Source organism: Eucalyptus grandis, chromosome 9, assembly GCF_016545825.1.
Source record: "Eucalyptus grandis isolate ANBG69807.140 chromosome 9, ASM1654582v1, whole genome shotgun sequence".
NCBI lineage: Eukaryota > Viridiplantae > Streptophyta > Magnoliopsida > Myrtales > Myrtaceae > Eucalyptus > Eucalyptus grandis.
This window is the reverse complement of record NC_052620.1, coordinates 3,842,031-3,863,105: the sequence shown is the minus strand read 5'-3', so window position 1 is coordinate 3,863,105 and position 21,075 is coordinate 3,842,031. Positions and strand designations below refer to the sequence as shown.

The 21,075-nt window shown below is 37.1% G+C and overlaps 4 protein-coding genes across 4 annotated transcripts; all 4 read left to right on the top strand.

The window, feature by feature from the left end:
* Positions 1–1,899: 1,899 nt before the first annotated feature.
* Positions 1,900–2,907, top strand: LOC104420152. Its single transcript, XM_010032046.2, has one exon. It carries the CDS (start codon positions 1,900–1,902, stop codon positions 2,905–2,907), a length of 1,008 nt encoding a protein of 335 aa, XP_010030348.2.
* Positions 2,908–8,079: 5,172 nt separating this feature from the next.
* LOC120288347 lies at positions 8,080–9,065 on the top strand. The gene is made up of 2 exons (XM_039302281.1): positions 8,080–8,470; positions 8,557–9,065. Exons 1-2 carry the CDS (start codon positions 8,080–8,082, stop codon positions 9,063–9,065), a joined length of 900 nt encoding a protein of 299 aa, XP_039158215.1.
* Positions 9,066–11,118: 2,053 nt separating this feature from the next.
* On the top strand, positions 11,119–12,126 carry LOC120288346. Its single transcript, XM_039302280.1, has one exon. It carries the CDS (start codon positions 11,119–11,121, stop codon positions 12,124–12,126), a length of 1,008 nt encoding a protein of 335 aa, XP_039158214.1.
* Positions 12,127–15,025: 2,899 nt separating this feature from the next.
* Positions 15,026–15,836, top strand: LOC120288345. The gene is made up of 2 exons (XM_039302279.1): positions 15,026–15,048; positions 15,188–15,836. Exons 1-2 carry the CDS (start codon positions 15,026–15,028, stop codon positions 15,834–15,836), a joined length of 672 nt encoding a protein of 223 aa, XP_039158213.1.
* Positions 15,837–21,075: the final 5,239 nt, after the last annotated feature.

The following is a 21,075-nucleotide window of genomic DNA, read 5'->3' as shown; positions in this document are numbered from 1 at the left end:
ATTGATCCTCTAACATTATATATTGATGAAAATATGCACAATCATATCATAGAGACATTTTAAAGTAATTGTTCATACAGTTAAATATTTAGGCTAACAAGTTATGTTTTAGTAATTTGCTAATGTTGATGTTATAAAGTATGCGCAATCATGAAATATAACTGTGAATTAGAATAAGACACTAATGTTAGCACGATATGCTTTTTCGGTGTCAACAAATACAGCAATGATGCTGAAACAGAACATCATGTGAAACCAGTTCACTCCAAAAGCTGAAATACAACTATGTCAATTATTTAAGACGTGGAAAGGAATTCCATGGGGACAATGAAGGGGATTAGCCGCTGCTTGTGAATGGGAAGTCGCCGGAGGGTCTTTCCCCTAATAAGTTTCTTCAAGTCGTTTTAAAGTCTCCTCAGGTAATATTTTAAAATAGGCCACCTGTGTGAAACCTTGCATTTGCTTGCTCAACTCTAATCTTCGTTGTCTCTGTTACCCAATGATAAGTCTCATTAAACGGTGGAGGTTGCATTTCTTATTTGTCTGTTCGATTGTGTACGTGCACTCCGTTCTAGTTCGATTAAGGAGGCTTACTCTCCACCCCTTAGGAGCACAAATACAAAAGATTTATGATTGAATTGACAAAAAAAAAAAAAAAAACTAAATTAACACAATTATAATAAGTTTATAACCTTTTTGATAATTATCCTCAAGCATTTCTTCTGTGTACTTCCAAGGAATGCTTGACGAAAGTTATGTCGATGAGTCATTGACTATTTGTGATCATCGCATCACATCCAGTTTTTATTTATTTATCTATTTAATTCCTTTAGAATATAAAGCAGTGTGCCATGTTTCAGTAAAATATCACTACTTTAAGTCTCGATTCCTTTGGTTCGTTCCCGATTTTCAATTTCGGAACTGAACTGCGAACTGGCGATTTCTAAAAAAATGGAACCATAAATTGGACTGGAGTGCATTGAAACTTAAAACCGGACCGATTTTTGATTCTACTTGAAGCCATACTTGCTCCCACTATATACGTTAATTTGTCAAGGATACTTGTTAGCAAGGTCAACAACTGTGCCCACTTTCCACGTTACGGAAACCCTCTGACACGGAGACCAAATAGCATCGATTCGGCTGAATTCCATGGCCAAGAAGGAAAGGCCAAAACCTATCCACATGTTTCACGCTAAAATCAACCATGCAAAATCAAGAAACCTCGAAAGCTTCGAGCCGATACCGATGGAAGTGAATCAAAATGATTAAATGACAGTCTTTAATCCACTGTGATAATAACAATTTGTTTGGGACACAAAAAAAAAAAAATAGTTAAAAAATTATTATAAGATCCACTTTTAAAAATACCTCATAATAATTTGTGGCACACAACGTAATTGATATCATACCCCAAAGACTATTATACTAGCAAGACTCAATAAAGATAGTAATACCGTGAATACTGGGGATAGGAAGAGGGAAGACTTTGAAATTTGAATGAGTTGAACTTTCTCATTTGATTTGTACTTTTCCATGTGATTTCTTTAGCCATTATTGATTGGGTCTTGCTAGCGTAACAGTCTTTGAGTACCTGTGAGAAAAACATGTCGATTGTTATTATTACAATGGATTAAAGATTGTTATTTAATCATTTACCTTTCTAGTTATTTGTTATTTTTTTTTTTTGTAATCCAAAACAATATGATATTACCACGGTGGTGACCGTCACTTAATCATTTTCATTTATCAATTCACTCTGTGGTCGTTCTTCTCAAGACCCTTTTATAAGAATTTGAGTCTCTGAATCTCTTCGCCTGTTCTGCTTCACGAAATATCTCAGTCTCTCGACGCATCGATCATTTCACTCGTTCTTGATTTCTCTGTGCGAAAGAGACGATGGACAGAGACCTGAACGAGCTGCAATTCCTTGGGTTCCTCGGCGTCTACAGAGAGACCTCAGAGATCATCGTCAAATGGAGGAAGATCTTTGCCCAGATCACGCTCACGCTCATCCTCCCTCTCTGTATCATTCTCCTCGCCCACTCCTTGGTCTCGCAGCTCCTCTCCTTCAACATCCTCGACCATGAGATCACCCAAAACGACATCGAGGAGGGCGACACGAATTACAGGGACCTGTCCCCAATGCTCGAGAACGAGTGGGTCGCCTTCTGGTTCATCAGGCTTGGCTACTTTGTCCTAGTCTTCATCTTTTCTCTGCTTTCGACCGCGGCTGTCGTCTACACAGTGGCTTGCGTTTACGCCTCCAAGCAGATTACTTTCAAGAAGATCATACGTGTCGTGCCCAGAGTGTGGAAGAGGCTCATGGTCACTTTTTTCTGGTGCTTCGCCTTCTTCTTTGGGTACAATAATGTGGCTGTAGGGCTTTTGATCGTATGGCTCGTTATGGTGAGGCAATTTGCAGTTGGCCCTGCACTTGGGATTGCCGTGGCGGTCATTCTCTTGATCTTGTCCGTCGTGGGGCTTGTTTATATCACCATGATTTGGCAAATGGCGAGTGTGATCTCGGTTCTTGAAGATGCGTATGGAAGGAAGGCGATGGTGAAGAGCAAGAGACTGATAAAGGGCAAGATGGGTCTATCTGTTTGGTGTTTTCTTGGTGTCTTGGTGTGCTCCGTGCTGGTTCAGGCACTGTTTGAATCCCATGTGTTCCTCGACTTGGTTCCTATTGGAGTCAAGATTGGGATTGGGCTGATCTGCTTGATGTTACTGTCGATGCTGGTACTCTTCGATATGGTCGTGCAGACAGTGATCTACTTCGTTTGCAAGTCCTACCACGGCGAGAACATCGACAGCTCCTGCTTGTCTGATCACCTCGATGGCTGTCTTGTAGACTGCCCCTCTGAAGGCCAAAAGGCTGTCCAGCTTGAGAAGCTTCAAGTCTGATGGGTTCTTTCAGTTTTTTAATACTAAATGTTTTCTGATTTGTAATTTTCATTTACCTGCAAAAGACGAGCTATAATTCAAGTCTGATGTGATGGAAGCTTTTTCATTGTCTCGTCTGTTTATTATAAAAAGTTCTTTTGCTACATAACTTTTCAATGATCTTCTAATATTATATAGCTACATGTCATCGAGACTTTTCAAAATAATTATTTTCTAGAGTTAAAAATTTATGTTAACACGTTATCTTTTAGTAATTTGCTAATGTTCATGCTATAAAGTACACACAATCATATACTATAACTTTTAGCCTTCCTTTCATATAGGCATTTCAAAATACAATCCATATGCACATTTATTATCAAAATATGTGCAATTACGGAATGTAACTTTTTTCATCTAATTATACATAGATATCGTGATATCTCTATATAATTAGATCAAAAAAGTTATTTCATGATTATATATATTTCAAATAAAATGTAGTACATGAATAAGAATTGGATATGCGGATAGAGTTTCCCTAGATCATGCACAATAATCCATATAAATTATTCTGTAAATATATGTAACATAACATTTTAAAAATTAAAATTTCTCTTTTGCTTTTCATTTTCCTTTTACAACTTAGATGTAGGAAAGTCACAATTTTTTTTTTCCTGAAAAAATTCAGCCTTACTTTCATGTAGATTTTTCAAAATAAGAGCTATGTTTATATAAACAACTAATTTGAAACGTTCATTATCAAGATATGTACAATCCCAGAATATTTTGCTTTCATCTAATTATTTATAGATTTTCATATGAGTTGAAACTGAACAAACTAAACAATACACGCATAAGAATTAAAAATTTGCTAAAGTCGCCATAAATAAAAAAAATCACTAAGTAAAGCTCGTGTGTGGCTCAACCTCATGCTAGCCATATATATTTTGGTCAGATTCTAGCTATGCTTATTTCTATCAGCGGTAAGTAAAATCCTTCCTAATTAGTAATGTTGCCTCTTCTGATTATCATTATCATCTTATGGATATTAAAACAACTTAAGAAAACTGTACATTGCGGCTTATAGTGAAGTTGCTTTTGCTTTACCTTTAAACTTTTGAAATCGACAAACTCAAAAAATTGATGAGAAAATCTAAATGAGTCTTACCCGTCAACATTTGTACGTATTGAATGAAAGTTTTGATCATCCAAAACATTAAAGACAAAAAAAAAAAAAAAATTCAAATGATACAAGTAAAAACAAGAAAAAAAGTGGACCAAATATACTCAAAATTAATGACACACATGACAAATAAGTTAGAAAGAGCACCGTATAAAAACCTGAAGGGAGCAAGGTTACCAAGATTGTTAGAATTTCTTCAAATAGTTAGTATTTTACCTTTTCTTTCCCCTAGTAACATGGTGCCAGAGATTCTTCAAGTGCTTAGTTGATTCCCACTGAACATGATAGGTAACTCGTCTCTAATATTAGAAAAATCATTAAATGCTCTCAGCTCATGTGACTTAACTTCGCTTAAGTCAAAAGTACCTAAAAATCTCCTCATTCCATGGCAAGTGAATCATCGTACATCATCTCCAATTTGAGATATCTTTATGAGTGTTAGAAAATCCAACAAAACAACTTGAACTCATAGGCGGATGGAGACCTCATGTATATGAAGAGCATATAAACAGAATCATCAAAGGATGTCGGGTATTGCGACAATAAGCATGGAGAAAGCAATCTGAGAAGTACCATATAATTAGCATGAGCTTTTTGAATATTATGCTCTCTATAAGTGAAACCTATCTAAATTCACTACAAACATAATGTACTCTATGAATGAGCCCGAGTATTGTAGTGTATATCCTATTGTTTTTATGAGTAAATTCACTCTTTTGAATGCATTTATATGATTCTTAGAATATGGTATAAATAAAAATGGCACATGTTGGTTTTACCTTTAGGAGATTCCAGGAATTAATAGTGTGAGCGCAATAGATCAAATACATCAACATGCTTGGGTTTATAAGTTTTGTATTTATACTTAATGATGCCCTTATCATGATTCACCTCAATCTTTACTGTCATGAACTATCTACATAAGGTCAATAGACCTATCATATATTTGTACCTTGCACTAAGATGTCTATATTCTCATCCATGTTAAACTCATCATGGGCAATTATGCTCAATCCTAGTTCTAAAAAAAAATTGCACTGTTCAAGTCTCGTATTTAGGTCTCAACTATGGACACCTGCCGACTATTTAAGTACAAGATACAACGAACGCTAAAATGCAGATTGGGAAAATGCAACTTACATAAAAAGAAATGTTGGGATCGGCAAACAGAAACAAAGAGCAAAGCATATCGATAAAGCGGATCATAGCTCGACATGACACCGAAGCCCTGTGTCTAGACACGACAGGATTCTTTACAAACGCATACTTTAAGGGTTTATTTGTTTAGCTTCTCATGGAGATTTCTTGGCCAAGTCCCGCAAGCACATGTTGGAGTGTCAGAAAATGTCGAAAAAGTTGATTAGGTGTCAGAAAATTCGCATGTGTTAACCGAGTGTCGAAAAATATTGAACAAATGTTGGAGTGTCTAATACGACACGAAAACTGAGTGTCAGTGTTTTCTAGATTTTCAGTTGGCCCTGCACTTGGGATTGCTGTTGCGGTCATTCTCTTGATCTAATACGTGATTGAGTTTGTTTATATCACCATGATCTGGCAATTGGCGAGTGTGATCTCGGTTCTTGAAGGAAGGCGATGGTGAAGAGCAGGGGACTGATAAAGGGCAAGATGGACCTATGGGTTTGGTGTTTTCTTGGTGTCCTGGTGTGGACCATGCTGGTTTGGGCACTCTTTAAATCCCTTGTTGTCTAGGGCTTGGTTCCTATTGGAGTCAAGATCGGGGTTGGGCTGATCTGCTTGCTGTTGCTGTCGATGCTGGTGCTCTTCGATTTGGTCGTGCAGACAGTGATCTACTTCGTCTGCAGGTCCCACCACCATGAGAACGTCGACAGCTCCTGCTTGTCTGTTCACCTCGAGGGCCGTCTTGGAGGCCGTTCCTCTGAAAGCCAAAAGGCTGTCCAGCTCGAGCAACTTCATGTCTGATGGTTTCTTCCATTTCTTTTTTTTTTTCTTTTTTTTTAAATACCAATTGTTTTTTTGAATTGTAATTTTCATTTCCCCGTAAGGGACGAGATATAATTTTAGTGACGAAACATTTTTTTTTTATTGATCCTCTAGTGTCGCCTATTTATCGCATAAAGGGCTTTGCCTTACATAACTTTTTTGATGATCCTATAACATCATATATTGATGAACTATGCACAATTATCTCATAGAGACCTTCTAAAGTAATTTTTTCTACAGTTAAATATTTATGTTTATAAGAAAGTAATTTGCTAATGTTCATGTTATAAAGTATGTGCAACCATGAAATACAATTTTTAGCATTCTTTTTATATAGGCATTTGAATATACAATCCATATGTACATTTATTATCAAAATATGTGCAATTACTGAATGCATAATTTTTCATCTTATTTTGAGATATCTATGTATAATTAGATGAAAAAAGTTATATTCCATAATTATATATATATATATATATATATATATATATATATATATTACAAATAGAATGTGGTATATGCATAAGAACCGGATTTGCAAAATTAGAGCTTCCCTAGACTATTATGCACAATAATCCACATATAAATTATTCGCTAAATATATGTAACATAACATTTTAAACAGTAAAGTTTTCTCTTTTATTTTTCATTGTCCTAGATGTAGGAAAGCCTTTTTTTTTTTGAAAAGATTCAGCCTTACTTTTACATAGACATTTCAAAATAAGATTTATGTACATATCAAACAACTAAGTTGAAACATGCATTATCAAGATATGTACGATCATCGAATATTGTGCTTTCATCTAATTATTAATAGATTTTCATAACAATTGAAATAGAACACAATAAACAATATATGCATAAGAATTGAAGATTTGCCAAAGTCACCATAAAAAAAAAAAAAACAAATTGCTAGTAAAGCTTTTGCGTGGTTCAACCTCACTTGAGCTGTATATATTTTGGTCAAATTCTAACCATGCTTATTTCTATTAGCAGTAAATAAAATCCTTCATTATTAGTAATGGTGCCTCTTTTGATCATCATTAACATCATATGACAAGCCGAAACCAGTTGTTGAGTCTCAAGTGATCTATCGTCTCATTCAATGGACTAGATACTTGAGCTAAGTTGAGCGTGATACGATCTAATTGATGTAGGCTATTTTCCATATTGTTCTTTGAAACAATTATAGAAGGGAAGCGTGGTGTTTGTTTGCTCACTAGGCACTGCATGGGTTATTCTGCAGTCAAGGAATTGCCAGCCCATCATGTCAATAAAGCAGATTATAGCTGAGGATACTCGGCGTGACACCGCGCCGTGTCTCAGCACAATAAATTTTTTTATAAGTATATATGTCAGCTTCTCATGGAGACACACAAGCATGCTTGCTCACTTTCTACACTATTTGATCACTTTGACAGGGACTCCAATCGCCGGCTTGTAACAAAAGCATGTTGATAAAGTAGATTATAGCTGAGAGTGCTCGATGTGACACCAAAATGTCGTGTCTCGTGTCTCGGCACGATATAATTCTTTATAGTTATATATGTTAGCTTCTCATGGAGACTCATGAGCCCTCTCACTCACTTCCAACACTTTTATCACTTCGTTACGGACTTCAAATCACATGGACTCAGCTGAATTCCAATGGCTCAATCCACGTGTTTCGTGCTGCGATGTCACTAGAACAGGAAACGTAAGAAACTTCAGGCAGAGAGCAGAGAAAGTGGGACCAAAAGCTTTCTTATCTTCTATAAGCAAATTTAATTACAGTACAGGGGATGAAAAGGCATGAAGAAGTAGGAATCTGAATAACAAGCTTTGACTCATTCAAATTTCAAAGTCTTCCCTCTTCCTTCCCCCACTCTCAATGACATCCCTATCTTCATTTATCAATTCACTCTGTGGTCGTTCTTCTCATGACCCTTTATAAGTATCAGAGTCTCTAAATCTCTTCGCTTGTTCTGCTTCAAGAAATATCGCAGTCTCTCTCTACCCATCGATCGTTCGCTTGTTCTTGATTTCTCTGTGCGAAAGGAAAGATGGACAGAGACCAGCACGAGCTGCAGTTCCTTGGGTTCCTCGGCGTCTACAGAGAGAGCTCCAAGATCATCCTCAAAGGGAGGAAGATCTTCGCTCAGATCACGCTCACGCTCATCCTCCATCTGCATCGTCTTCCTCGCACTCTCCAAGGTTTCACAGCTCCTCTACTTCAAGTTCGTCAAGTACGAGATCAACTGAGACAACCCCAAAAAGCACAGCCTGAGGTACAGGACCTGTGCTGCATGCTCAAGAATTTCTGGCTCATCGAGCTAGGCTCCTTCATCTCCGTCTTCATCTTCTCTCTGCTTTCGACTTCAGCTGTCTACACGGTGGCTTGCATCTACGCCACCAAGCAGATTACTATCACCAAGATGATGAGTGTCGTGCCCAGTGGAAGAGGCTCATGGTCCCTTTCCTCTGGAGCTTCGCACTCTTCGTTGTGTTCATTGTCATGGCCATAGGGCTTCTGATCGCAGGGCTCATCGTCGTGAGGCAATTTTCAGTTGGCCCTGCACTTGGGATTGCCCTGGCGGTCATTCTCTTGATCTTGTACGTTGTTGGGTTTGTTTATATCACCGTGATTTGCCAATTGGCGAGTGTGATCTCGGTTCTTGAAGATGCATATGGAAGGAAGGCGATGGCGAAGAGCAAGGGACTGACAAATGGCAAGATGGGCCTACGAGTTTGGTGTTTTCTTGGTGTCTTCGTGTGCTCCGTGCTGGTTCAGGCACTGTTTGGATCCCTTGTGGTCTTGGACGTGGTTCCTATTGGAGTCAAGATTGGGGTTGGGCTGATCTGCATGATGTTTTTGTCGATGCAGGTGCTGTTCGATTTGGTCATGCAAACAGTGATCTACTTCGTCTGCAAGTCCTACCACCATGAGAACATCGACAGCTCCTGCTTGTCTGATCATCTGGAGGTCTGTCGTGGAGACTGTCCCTCTGACGGCCAAAAGGCTGCCCAGGTTGAGCAATTTCATGTCTAATGGGTCCTTATATTTATTTTTTAATACAAAATGTTTTCTGAATTTTAATTTTAATTTATCTGTAAGACACGAACTATGATTCTTTAGTGACGAAATTTTTATTTTATTGATCCTCTAATGTCATTCATTTATCATATAAAGGGTCTTGTGTTACCTAACTTTTCATTAAACCTCTAACATTATATATTGATGAAATATGCACAATCATATCATAGAGACATTTTAAAGTAATTGTTCATACAGTTATATATTTATGCTAACAAGTTATGTTTTGGTAATTTGCTAATGTTGATGTTATAAATTATGTGCAATCATGAAATATAACTGTGAATTAGAATAAGACACTGATGTTAGCACGATATGCTTTTTCGGTGTCAACAAATACAGCAATGATGCTGAAACAGAACATCATGTGAAACCAGTTCACTCCAAAAGCTGAAATACAACTATGTCAATTATTCAAGACTTGGAAAGGAATTCCATGGGGACAATGAAGGGGATTAGCCGCTGCTTGTGAATGGGAAGTCGCCGGAGGGTCTTTCCCCCAAATAAGTTTCTTCAAGTCGTTTTAATGTCTCCTCAGGTAATATTTTAAAATAGGCCACTGTGTGAAACCTTGCATTTGCTTGCTCAACTCTAATCTTCGTTGTCTCTGATACCCAATGATAAGTCTCATTAAACGGTGGAGGTTGCATTTCTTATTTGTCTGTTCGATTGTGTACGTGCACTCTGTTCTAGTTCGATTAAGGAGGCTTACTCTTCACCCTTAGGAGCACAAATACAAAAGGTTTATGATTGAATTGGCCAAAAAAAAAAAAATTAAAACTAAATTGACACAATAATAATAAGTTTATAACTTTTTTGACAATTATATTCGAGCATTTATTTAGTGTACTTCCAAGGCATTACTTGACGAAACTTATGTCGATGAGTCATTGACTATTTGTGATCATCGCATCACATCCGGTTTTTTTTTTAATGCCTTTAGAATATAAAGCAGTGTGTCATGTTTCAATAATGTCACTACTTTAATTCTCGATTTCTTCGGTTCGGTTCTGATTTTCAATTTGGAACTGAACTGGGAACCAGCGATTTCTAAAAAAATGGAACCATAAATTGGATTGGGGTGCATTGAAACTTAAAACCGGACCGATTTTTATTCTTCTTGAAGCCATACTTGCTCCCACTACATACGTTAATTTGTCAAGGATACTTGTTAGCAAGGTCAACAACTGTGCCCACTTTCCACGTTAAGGCAACCCTTTGACACGGAGACCAAATAGCATCGACTCGGCTGAATTCCATGGCCAAGAGGGAAAGGCCAAAACCTATCCACACGTTTCACGCTAAAATCAATCATGCAAAATCAAGAAACCTCGAAAGCTTCGACCCGATACCGATGAAAGTGAATCAAAATGATTAAATGACAGTCTTTAATCCACTGTGATAACAACAATCTATTTGGGACACAAAAAAAATAATTAAAAAATTATTATGAGATCCACCTTTTAGAAATACCTCATAATAATTTGTGGCATACAACGTAATTGATACGATGCCCCAAAGACTATTATACTAGCAAGACTCAATAAAGATAGTAATATCGTGAAGACTGGGGATAGGAAGAGGGAAGACTTTGAAATTTGAATGAGTCGAACTTTCTCTTTAGATTTGTACTTTTCCATGTGATTTCTTCTGCCATTATTGATCGGGTCTTGCTAGCGTAATAGTCTTTGAGTACCTGTGAGAAAAACATGTCGATCGTTATTATTACAGTGGATTAAAGATTGTCATTTAATCATTTATCTTTCTAGTTATTTGTTATTTATTTTTTTCCTAATCCAAAACAATATGTTATTCCCACGGTGGTGACCGTCACTTAATCATTTCCCATCTTCATTTGTCAATTCACTCTGTGGTCGTTCTTCTCAAGACCCTTTTATAAGAATTTGAGTCTCTGAATCTCTTCGCCTGTTCTGCTTCACGAAATATCTCAGTCTCTCGACGCATCCATCATTTCACTCGTTCTTGATTTCTCTGTGCGAAAGAGACGATGGACAGAGACCTGAACGAGCTGCAATTCCTTGGGTTCCTCGGCGTCTACAGAGAGGCCTCAGAGATCATCGTCAAATGGAGGAAGATCTTTGCCCAGATCACGCTCACGCTCATCCTCCCTCTCTGTATCATTTTCCTCGCCCACTCCTTGGTCTCGCAGCTCCTCTCCTTCAACATCCTCGACCACGAGATCACCCAAAACGACATCCGGGAGGAAGACACAAATTACAGGGACCTGTCCCCAATGCTCGAGAACGAGTGGGTCGCCTTCTGGTTCGTCAGGCTTGGCTACTTTGTCCTAGTCTTCATCTTCTCTCTGCTTTCGACCGCGGCTGTCGTCTACACAGTGGCTTGCGTTTACGCCTCCAAGCAGATTACTTTCAAGAAGATCATAAGTGTCGTGCCCAGAGTGTGGAAGAGGCTCATGGTCACTTTTTTCTGGTGCTTCGTCTTCTTCTTTGGGTACAATAATGTGGCTGTAGGGCTTTTGATCGTATGGCTCGTTATGGTGAGGCAATTTGCAGTTGGCCCTGCACTTGGGATTGCCGTGGCAGTCATTCTCTTGATCTTGTCCTTCGTGGGGCTTGTTTATATCACCATGATTTGGCAAATGGCGAGTGTGATCTCGGTTCTTGAAGATGCGTATGGAAGGAAGGCGATGGTGAAGAGCAAGAGACTGATAAAGGACAAGATGGGTCTATCCGTTTGGTGTTTTCTTGGTGTCTTGGTGTACTCCGTGCTGTTTCAGGCACTGTCTGAAATTCTTGTGTTCTTCGACTTTGTTCCTATTGGAGTCAAGTTTGGGATTGGACTGATCTGCTTGATGTTACTGTCGATGCTGGTACTCTTCGATATGGTCGTGCAGACAGTGATCTACTTCGTTTGCAAGTCCTACCACGGCGAGAACATCGACATCTCCTGCTTGTCTGATCACCTCGATGGCTGTCTTGTAGACTGCCCCTCTGAAGGCCAAAAGGCTGTCCAGCTTGAGCAGCTTCAAGTCTGATGGGTTCTTTCAGTTTTTTAATACAAATGTTTTCTGATTTGTAATTTCATTTACCTGCAAAAGACGAGCTATAATTCAAGTCTGACGTGATGGAAGCTTTTTTCATTGTCTCGTCTGTTTATTATAAAAAAGTTCTTTTGCTACATAACTTTTCAATGATCCTCTAATATTATATAGCTACATGTCATCGAGACTTTTCAAAATAATTATTTTCTAGAGTTAAAAATTTATGTTAACACGTTATCTTTTAGTAATTTGCTAATGTTCATGCTATAAAGTACACACAATCATATAATATAACTTTTAGCCTTCCTTTCATATAGGCATTTCAAAATACAATCCACATGCACATTTATTATCAAAATATGTGCAATTACGGAATGTAACTTTTTTCATCTAATTATACATAGATATCATGATATCTCTATACAATTAGATCAAAAAAGTTATTTCATGATTATATATATCAAATAAAATGTAGTACATGAATAAGAATTGGATATGCGGATAGAGTTTCCCTAGATCATGCACAATAATCCATATAAATTATTCAGTATATATATATGTAACATAACATTTTAAAAATTGAAATTTCTCTTTTACTTTTGTGTTCCTTTTATGACTTAGATGTAGGAAAGCCATTTTTTTTTTCCTGAAAAATTTCAGCCTTACTTTCATATAGATTTTTCAAAATAAGAGCTATGTTTATATAAACAACTAATTTGAAACGTTCATTATCAAAATATGTACAATCCCAGAATATTTTGCTTTCATCTAATTATTCATAGATTTTCTTATGAGTTGAAACTGAACAAACTAAACAATACACGCAGAAGAATTAAAAATTTGCTAAAGTCGCCATAAATAAAAAATCACTAAGTAAAGCTCGTGTGTGGCTCAACCTCATGCTAGCCATATATATTTTGGTCAGATTCTAGCTGTGCTTATTTCTATCAGCGGTAAGTAAAATCCTTCCTAATTAGTAATGGTGCCTCTTCTGATTATCATTATCATCATATGGATATTAAAGCAACTTAAGAAAACTGTACATTGCGGCTTAATGTGAAGTTGCTTTTGCTTTACCTTTTAAACTTTTGAAATCAACAAACTCAAAAAATTGATGAGAAAATCTAAATGAGTCTTACCCGTCAACATTTGTACGTATTGAATGAAAGTTTCGATCGTCCAAAACATTAAAGACAAAAAAAAAAATAAAATTCAAATGATACAAGTAAAAACAAGAAAAAACGTGGACCAAATATACTCAAAATTAATGACACACATGATAAATAAGTTAGAAAGAGCACCATATAAAAACCTGAAGGGAGCAAGGTTACCAAGATTGTTAGAATTTCTTCAAATAGTTAGTATTTTACCTTTTCTTTCCCCTAGTAACATGGTGCCAGAGATTCTTCAAGTGCTTAGTTGATTCCCACTGAACATGATAGGTAACTCGTCTCTAATATTAGAAAAATCATTAAATGCTCTCAGCTCATGTGACTTAACTTCGCTTAAGTCAAAAGTACCTAAAAATCTCCTCATTCCATGGCAAGTGAATCATCGTACATCATCTCCAATTTGAGATATCTTTATGAGTGTTAGAAAATCCAACAAAACAACTTGAACTCATAGGCGGATGGAGACCTCATGTATATGAAGAGCATATAAACAGAATCATCAAAGGATGTCGGGTATTGCGACAATAAGCATGGAGAAAGCAATCTGAGAAGTACCATATAATTAGCATGAGCTTTTTTGAATATTATGCTCTCTATAAGTGAAACCTATCTAAATTCACTACAAACATAATGTACTCTATGAATGAGCCCGAGTATTGTAGTGTATATCCTATTGTTTTTATGAGTAAATTCACTCTTTTGAATGCATTTATATGATTCTTAGAATATGGTATAAATAAAAATGGCACATGTTGGTTTTTACCTTTAGGAGATTCCAGGAATTAATAGTGTGAGCGCAATAGATCAAATACATCAACATGCTTGGGTTTATAAGTTTTGTATTTATACTTAATGATGCCCTTATCATGATTCACCTCAATCTTTACTGTCATGAACTATCTACATAAGGTCAATAGACCTATCATATATTTGTACCTTTCACTAAGATGTCTATATTCTCATCCATGTTAAACTCATCATGGGCAATTGTGCTCAATCCTAGTTCTAAAAAAAAATTGCACTGTTCAAGTCTCGTATTTAGGTCTCAACTATGGACACCTGCCGACTATTTAAGTACAAGATACAACGAACGCTAAAATGCAGATTGGGAAAATGCAACTTACATAATAAGAAATGTTGGGATCGGCATACAGAAACACGGAGCAAAGCATATCGATAAAGTGGATCATAGCCGAGGACACTCGACACGACACCAGAGCCCTATGTCTGGACACGAAAGGATTCTTTACAAACCCATACTTTAAAGGTTTATTTGTTTAGCTTCTCATGGAGATTTCTTGGCCAAGTCGCACAAGCACACTCACTTTTCCACGCTATTTCGTAACTTTGACGGGGAGTCTAAATTGCATCGACTCGGTTGAATTGCACGGCTACATCCACGCGTTTCGTGTTATGATGTCGCTAGATCAGGAAACCTGAGAAACTTCGGGCCGAGAGCAGATAAAGTGAGACCAAAAGCTTTCTTCTCTTCTGAAGAAAAAGTTCGACTCGTTCAAATTTCAAAGTCTTCCCTCCTCCTTCGCCCACTCTCGACGACATCCCTATCTTCATTTATCAATTCACTCTGTGGTTTGTTCTTCTCAAGATCCTTCATAAGTATCAGAGTCTCTAAATCTCTTCGCTTGTCCTGCTTCAAGAAATATTTCTCTCTACACATCGATCGTTTCACTCGTTCTTGGTATTTCTGTGCGAAAGAAACGATGGACAGAGACCAGAACGAGCTGTAATTCCTTGGTTTCATAGGCGTCTACAGAGAGACCTACAAGATCATCCTCAAATGGAGGAAGATCTTCGCGCAGATCACGCTCGCGCTCATCCTCCCTCTCTGCGTCATATTCCTCGCCCACTCTTTGGTGTCGCAGCTCCTCTCCTACAAATGGTCGACCACGAGATCACCCTGAAAGACACCTGGGAGGCGAGCCGAAGTCCAGGAACCTGTCCTGCATGCTCGAGAAGGAGTGGGTCGCTTTCTGGCTCTTCAGGCTCGGCTATTTCATCATCGTCTTCATCTTCTCTCTGCTTTTGACCACAGCTGTTGTCTACACAGTGGCCTGCGTTTATGCGGCCAAGCAGATTACTTTCAAGAAGATCATGAGCGTCGTGCCCAGAGTGTGGAAGAGGCTCATGGTCACTTCCTTCTGGAGCTTCGCACTCTTCTTTGTGTATAACGTTGTGGCTGTAGGGCTTCTGATTGTATGGCTCGTCGTGCTGAGGCAATTTTCGGTTGGCCCTGCACTTGGGATTGCCAAGGCAGTCATTCTCTTGATCTTGTACGTTATTGGGATTGTTTATATCACCGTATTTTGGCAATTGGCGAGTGTGACCTCGGTTCTTGAATATGCGTATGGAAGGAAGGCGATGGCGAAGAGCAAGAGACTGGTTAAGGGCAAGATGGGCCTATCGGTTTGGTGTTTTCTTGGTGTCTTGGTGTGGTCCGTGCTGGTTCAAGCACTCTCTGAATCCCTTGTTGTCTTGGGCTTCCAATTGGAGTCAAGATTGGTGTTGGGCTGATCTGCTTGCTGTTGCCGTCGATGCTGGTGCTGTTCGATTTGGTCGTGCAGACAGCGATCTACTTCCTACCACCACGAGAACATCGACAGCTCCTGCTTGTCTGATCACCTCGAGGGCCGGCTTGGAGACTGTCCCTCTGAAGGCCAAAAGGCTGTCCAGCTCGAGCAACTTCATGTCTGATGGGTTCTTCCATTTTTTTCTTTAATACTAATTGTTTTTCGAATTGTAATTTTTATTTGCCTGTAAGAGACGAGATATAATTCTTTAGTGACGAAACATTTTTTGTTGATCCTCTAATGTCGCCTATTTATCTTATAAAGGGTCTTGCATTACATAACTCTTTTAATGATCGTCTAACATCATATATTGATGAAATATGCACTATTATATCATAGGAACCTTTTGAAGTAGTTGTTTTCAACACTTAAAGATTCATGTCAATAAGTCGGTAATTTTTGTTCATATTATAAAATACGCACAACCATCAAATATAACTTGTACCCTTCTTTTTATATAGGCATTTGAAAATACAATCCATTTGTACATTTATTATCAAAATATGTGCAAACACGGAATGCATATTTTTTCATCATATTTTGAGATATTTATGTATAATTAGATGGAAAAGCTTATATTCCATTATTATATATATATATTACAAATAGAATGTGGTATATGCATAAGAACTGGATTTGCAGAGTCAATAATTCATATATAAATTATTCGCCAAATATATGTAACAATCATATTAAACAGTAAAATATTCTCTTTTACTTTTCGTTTTCCTAGATGTAAGAAAGCCTTTTTTTTTTTTTGGTTGAAAAATTTCAGCCTTACTTTGTCGCGACCTAACCTCGGCTGCACTACCTAGGGTTTGGCTAATGTATTATTAAGCCTAAACTTAGCTCGAGCTCTCCCAAGCCCATACCAATACATGACTTAGATTCAAGTTCTTAACATGCAATTGATTTTTCAATTAGGAGTCGCCACTAATCTATTTTTGGTGGGTCGATTAGAAACTCAAGTAAAGTAATGAGATTTACTTTACTCCTACGAACGAGAGATTGTGAGTTTGGGGATTTGATTACGTTAGATTTCTCTAATACATTTTCAGTACCTTTGTCTTTTATTTTGAAAAATGAGATTGTGAGTTTGGGGATTTGATTATGTTAGATTTCTCTAATACCTTTTAAGTACATTTGTCTTTTATTTTGAAAAAAATGTTTTACAGGCAGCTTGAATTGATTTTAATGTACTTTCCTAACATGTGAGGTAATCATGATGCGCAAACCACCAATTTAATACCCAAAAAAATAATAAATAAATTATGAGACTTATCTCATAGCAACGAAAGCATTTGCAATGTTAGATCATAATTCACATCAACAGTCTTAGATATGATTTCTAATTAACACACAATCACTCAATTTTTTTCATGATTTTTCTTATTTAAATGAAACTTAGTCCGCGTGGAATGCAATGCAATGACACACCAAAATGCCTAACTAAAATGACATGTAACATGCAACCTATCATGTGAACTATGTCACAACATGATCTAATGACAATGTAATTATCCTAATATGTCACGCACTCAAGTGATCCTAAACATGCAATGACTAGATGACGAAATGACCTAATTCTAGGTTACACAAGCATGATATTTTTTATTTCTTCTTTTCCTTTTTTTATAGAATTTGAAATTAAAATTGCCTAATAATTGAATATGCAATTAATGAAAAGAAAATCTAACATTACCAATTAATGTTTTTGGTGTTTTTATTTAAAAAATTCGGAATAAATAAAATGCCTAATCTAAATATTTAAATTATCCTAAAACAAGCGATATTCTAACATGAACCTAATCTAACTTAAATGTATATTTTTTGGGTTTTTCTTTTACAGAAATAAAATCGATTCAAACAATACGACGACAAATCAGGCAATATATGATTGATATCCACCAAATAAATTGACGAATCATATCTCGCCCATAAGATCGGATTGACTAATTTTAATAAAATCACAAATCGTATCTCAAGCGTGAGATCGGATTGGCGATTTTTTTGTGTGATTGCGAGTCATATATTAAGTGTGAAATCAGACTGTTAATCGTATGCACATTGTGAAATTAGGAATATTTCCAATTTGAAAGGTTCTTCGGGAAAATTCATATAAGATATATCATTTAAAGATTTGAATTCAATCACAATATCAACGAATTAAGTAAGGAAATAGTCAAATTGAATTATGATAATATCTTTACCTATTTCGCGATATCGTTCCCAAATTTAGACTCGTTAGATGGTGGCACTGGCAATGGCTTACGAACGGCGGTGGTTACACAGCCACGAAGCTCGGGGAGCTGCGATTCAGTTGCTCGCCAGGGGCTCTACGGGTGTCTTGGGATAAGCTGCAGTGTTTGGCTCGAGCTGGAAACCTGCAAAGATAAGGCTTATCACGGACCAGGCTTGGCACAGGTCGTGGTAGTGTGGATTCTTTGTGGTGGTCCGTGACTGGCACCAAAGTCAACCGGTTGTCATGCAATGCAGGGGTCAACGACTTAGTAAAGGCTTCTCACGGCTTTCTCCGAAAAACGGGGATGACCTGCAACACAAAAATTACGAGGAAAGAAAGTCCTCGTTGAAAGCCTAGCAGCTGGACTTCGAGAAAGCTAGTGTTAGGAATATTGAGTGGCCGAGTCGTCGTGGGATGTGCAGCAGCGTTATCAAGGTGGAGGGCTGAGGCGTGTGGCGATCAGAATTGCAACGTCGTCGAGGCTGATCGTGGCGTTGGGCTGGGTTCCGGCCGGCGATGGCGGCAGTGATGCAGGCGTCGGCTTGGACGAGTACTAGTGGCAGTCGATGAAGGAAAGGCAGCCGCGGACGGTACGTTGCAGCTACCAGGGGCTCTCGGTGCAACAGATCAACAAAGGGCAGTAACGTTAGCGAGGCGGCAGCGGCGCGTCTTTTTTCTATGAAGGCAGACCACACTCCTCTCTCCCTCACACTTTCTTCTCTTTATTGCGTGTAATGGCCATGTATGGAATTGTGTGGCCTCCCTTTTTGTCCGTATACCAGCCAATTTATAAGCGAGGGACTGAAGCTTTTTGTAAAATTTCATTTCCTTTCTTATATCAAGATACGCGAAGATCACCTCCTGAATGCAATATTCCTTTTTATTTTCGACATCTCTTCTAACCTTGATTGATTTCCTTTGTATCTTTCCACATTGGACTGCAAAAATGAATATTCTCCATTGATTTTTATCGCATATTGTCAAAGATTCAAGATTGTAATAGGATTTTCTCAAATTCCAAATCTTGCAAATATGAGCTTGTAATATCTCCTTATCACACTTGCCATTTCCGAGAATATATGAATAGATTGCATGAATATACAAAAAATCCTCCATCATATCACCAAAAATATCAAATCACCAATTCTTTTAATTTTTGGTCATCAGAAAGTAACGGGCTCTAAACAATCATGTCAAATCTATTTGTCACCGGTCCAATGAAAATGCGATAATAATAAATGCACCTAAAAATATATGCTATGCAAATATTTTTTTTTGTTTAGGGATTAAAATTAATCGCTAATTTTGTATTGAATAAATGAATGACCGGGTTACCAAAATTTAGGTGTCAACATACTTTTACATAGACATTTGAAAATAAGATCTACATAAATATAAACAACTAAGTTAAAATATGCAATATCAAAATATGTGCCCTCATGCAATATTTTCCTTTCATCTGAATATTTATATATTTTCATAAGAATTGAAATTGAGCACTATATATATATGTATGTATATGTATATATGTATGTATGTATATGCATAAGAATTAAAGATTTGCTAAACATACCAAGAAAAAACAAATCGCTAAGTGAAGCTCGTGCGTCATTCAACCTCACAAAAGTTGTATATATTTTGGTCAGATTCTAACCATGCTTATTTCTATCAGCAGTAAATAAAATCCTTCATTATTAGTAATGGTGCCCCTTCTGATCATCATTATCATCATATGGAAATTAAAGCAACTTAAGAAAACTGAGCACTGCGGCTCATAGTGAAGTTGCTTTTGCTTTACCATTATACTTTTGAAATCAATGAAGAGTGTGAACTCAAAAATTTGATGTGAACATGAGTCTTGTCCATCAAAGTTTGTACGTTTTGAATGAAAGTTTTGATCATCCAACATTAAAGACAAAAGATTAATTTCAAAAGATACAAGAAAAGTGAAAAAAAAAAGAAGAGAGAGAGAGTACAAAAGTGGACTAAATATACTCGAAACTAAAGACACATGTAGACAAAATAAGTTGGAAAGAACACGATATAAAAACTTGTGGAAACTTTAGTTATTTTCTTCTTGCTCTCTGTACCAAAGCTTCAAAAAATAATAATAATTCTGTTTCTTTATTTTTTTATTTTTTGTTCTCGAGAACAAGTTTGGAATATAAATCTGTTTAGTAATATAATTTGATTTTTCTATTTTCAACGCCAATTTTTAGCTTAGAAATCGAACAAAAGAAATAAGTATAAATTTTAGAGGTATATATTTATGGAACATCAATGAAAAGTAAAAACTCTTTTAGTCGCTCACTATCACCAAATGCCATCAACTGCCCTTCGTCGATCCTTTGGGCGTCAACCTGTCAAGAAATTTTAAGACTTATTAAACGAATTTCTATTCTAGAAACAAAATTTTTGTTTTGTTAACAAACATGTATCTCTACTCATAAACTCATCTAAGGAATATACATAAAAAAAAAAACCCACTTCTAGCCATAAATTGTTGTCAAGAGTAGGATAATTATCATTTGTGCCATAAGATTGTCATAATTTCTTCAAATAGTTAGTATTTTACTTTTTGCCCCTAGTAACATGGTGCCAGAGATTCTTCAAGTGCTCAGTTGATTCCCACTAAACATGATGGGTATAGCTCATCTTCAATTTTAGAAAATTATTAAATGCTCTCGACTCATGTGACCCAACTTCACTTAAGTCGAAGGAAACCTAAAAATCTCTCAATTCCATGACAAGTTAGTCTCTTGATTCAATAAAGTAGATTATAGTTGAGGATGCTTAGCGTGACACCAAAGCGCTGTGTCTCGTGTCTTGGCACGATACAATTATTTATAGGTAATATGTCAACTTCTCATAAAGGCCCACAAGCATGCTCACTCACTTTCCACACCATTTCATCACTTTAACGCAGACTCCAAATTGCTGG

Excerpts from the sequence above, each read along its gene's own strand:
- LOC120288346 (XM_039302280.1), top strand. The coding sequence starts at position 11,119 with ATGGACAGAGACCTGAACGAGCTGCAATTCCTTGGGTTCCTCGGCGTC.
- LOC120288345 (XM_039302279.1), top strand. The coding sequence starts at position 15,026 with ATGGACAGAGACCAGAACGAGCT. Across the intron at positions 15,049-15,187 it reads GACAGAGACCAGAACGAGCT|CTCCTCTCCTACAAATGGTC; the intron begins GTAATTCCTTGG and ends TTGGTGTCGCAG.
- LOC104420152 (XM_010032046.2), top strand. The coding sequence starts at position 1,900 with ATGGACAGAGACCTGAACGAGCTGCAATTCCTTGGGTTCCTCGGCGTC.
- LOC120288347 (XM_039302281.1), top strand. The coding sequence starts at position 8,080 with ATGGACAGAGACCAGCACGAGCTGCAGTTCCTTGGGTTCCTCGGCGTC. Across the intron at positions 8,471-8,556 it reads GATGATGAGTGTCGTGCCCA|GGCTCATCGTCGTGAGGCAA; the intron begins GTGGAAGAGGCT and ends TTCTGATCGCAG.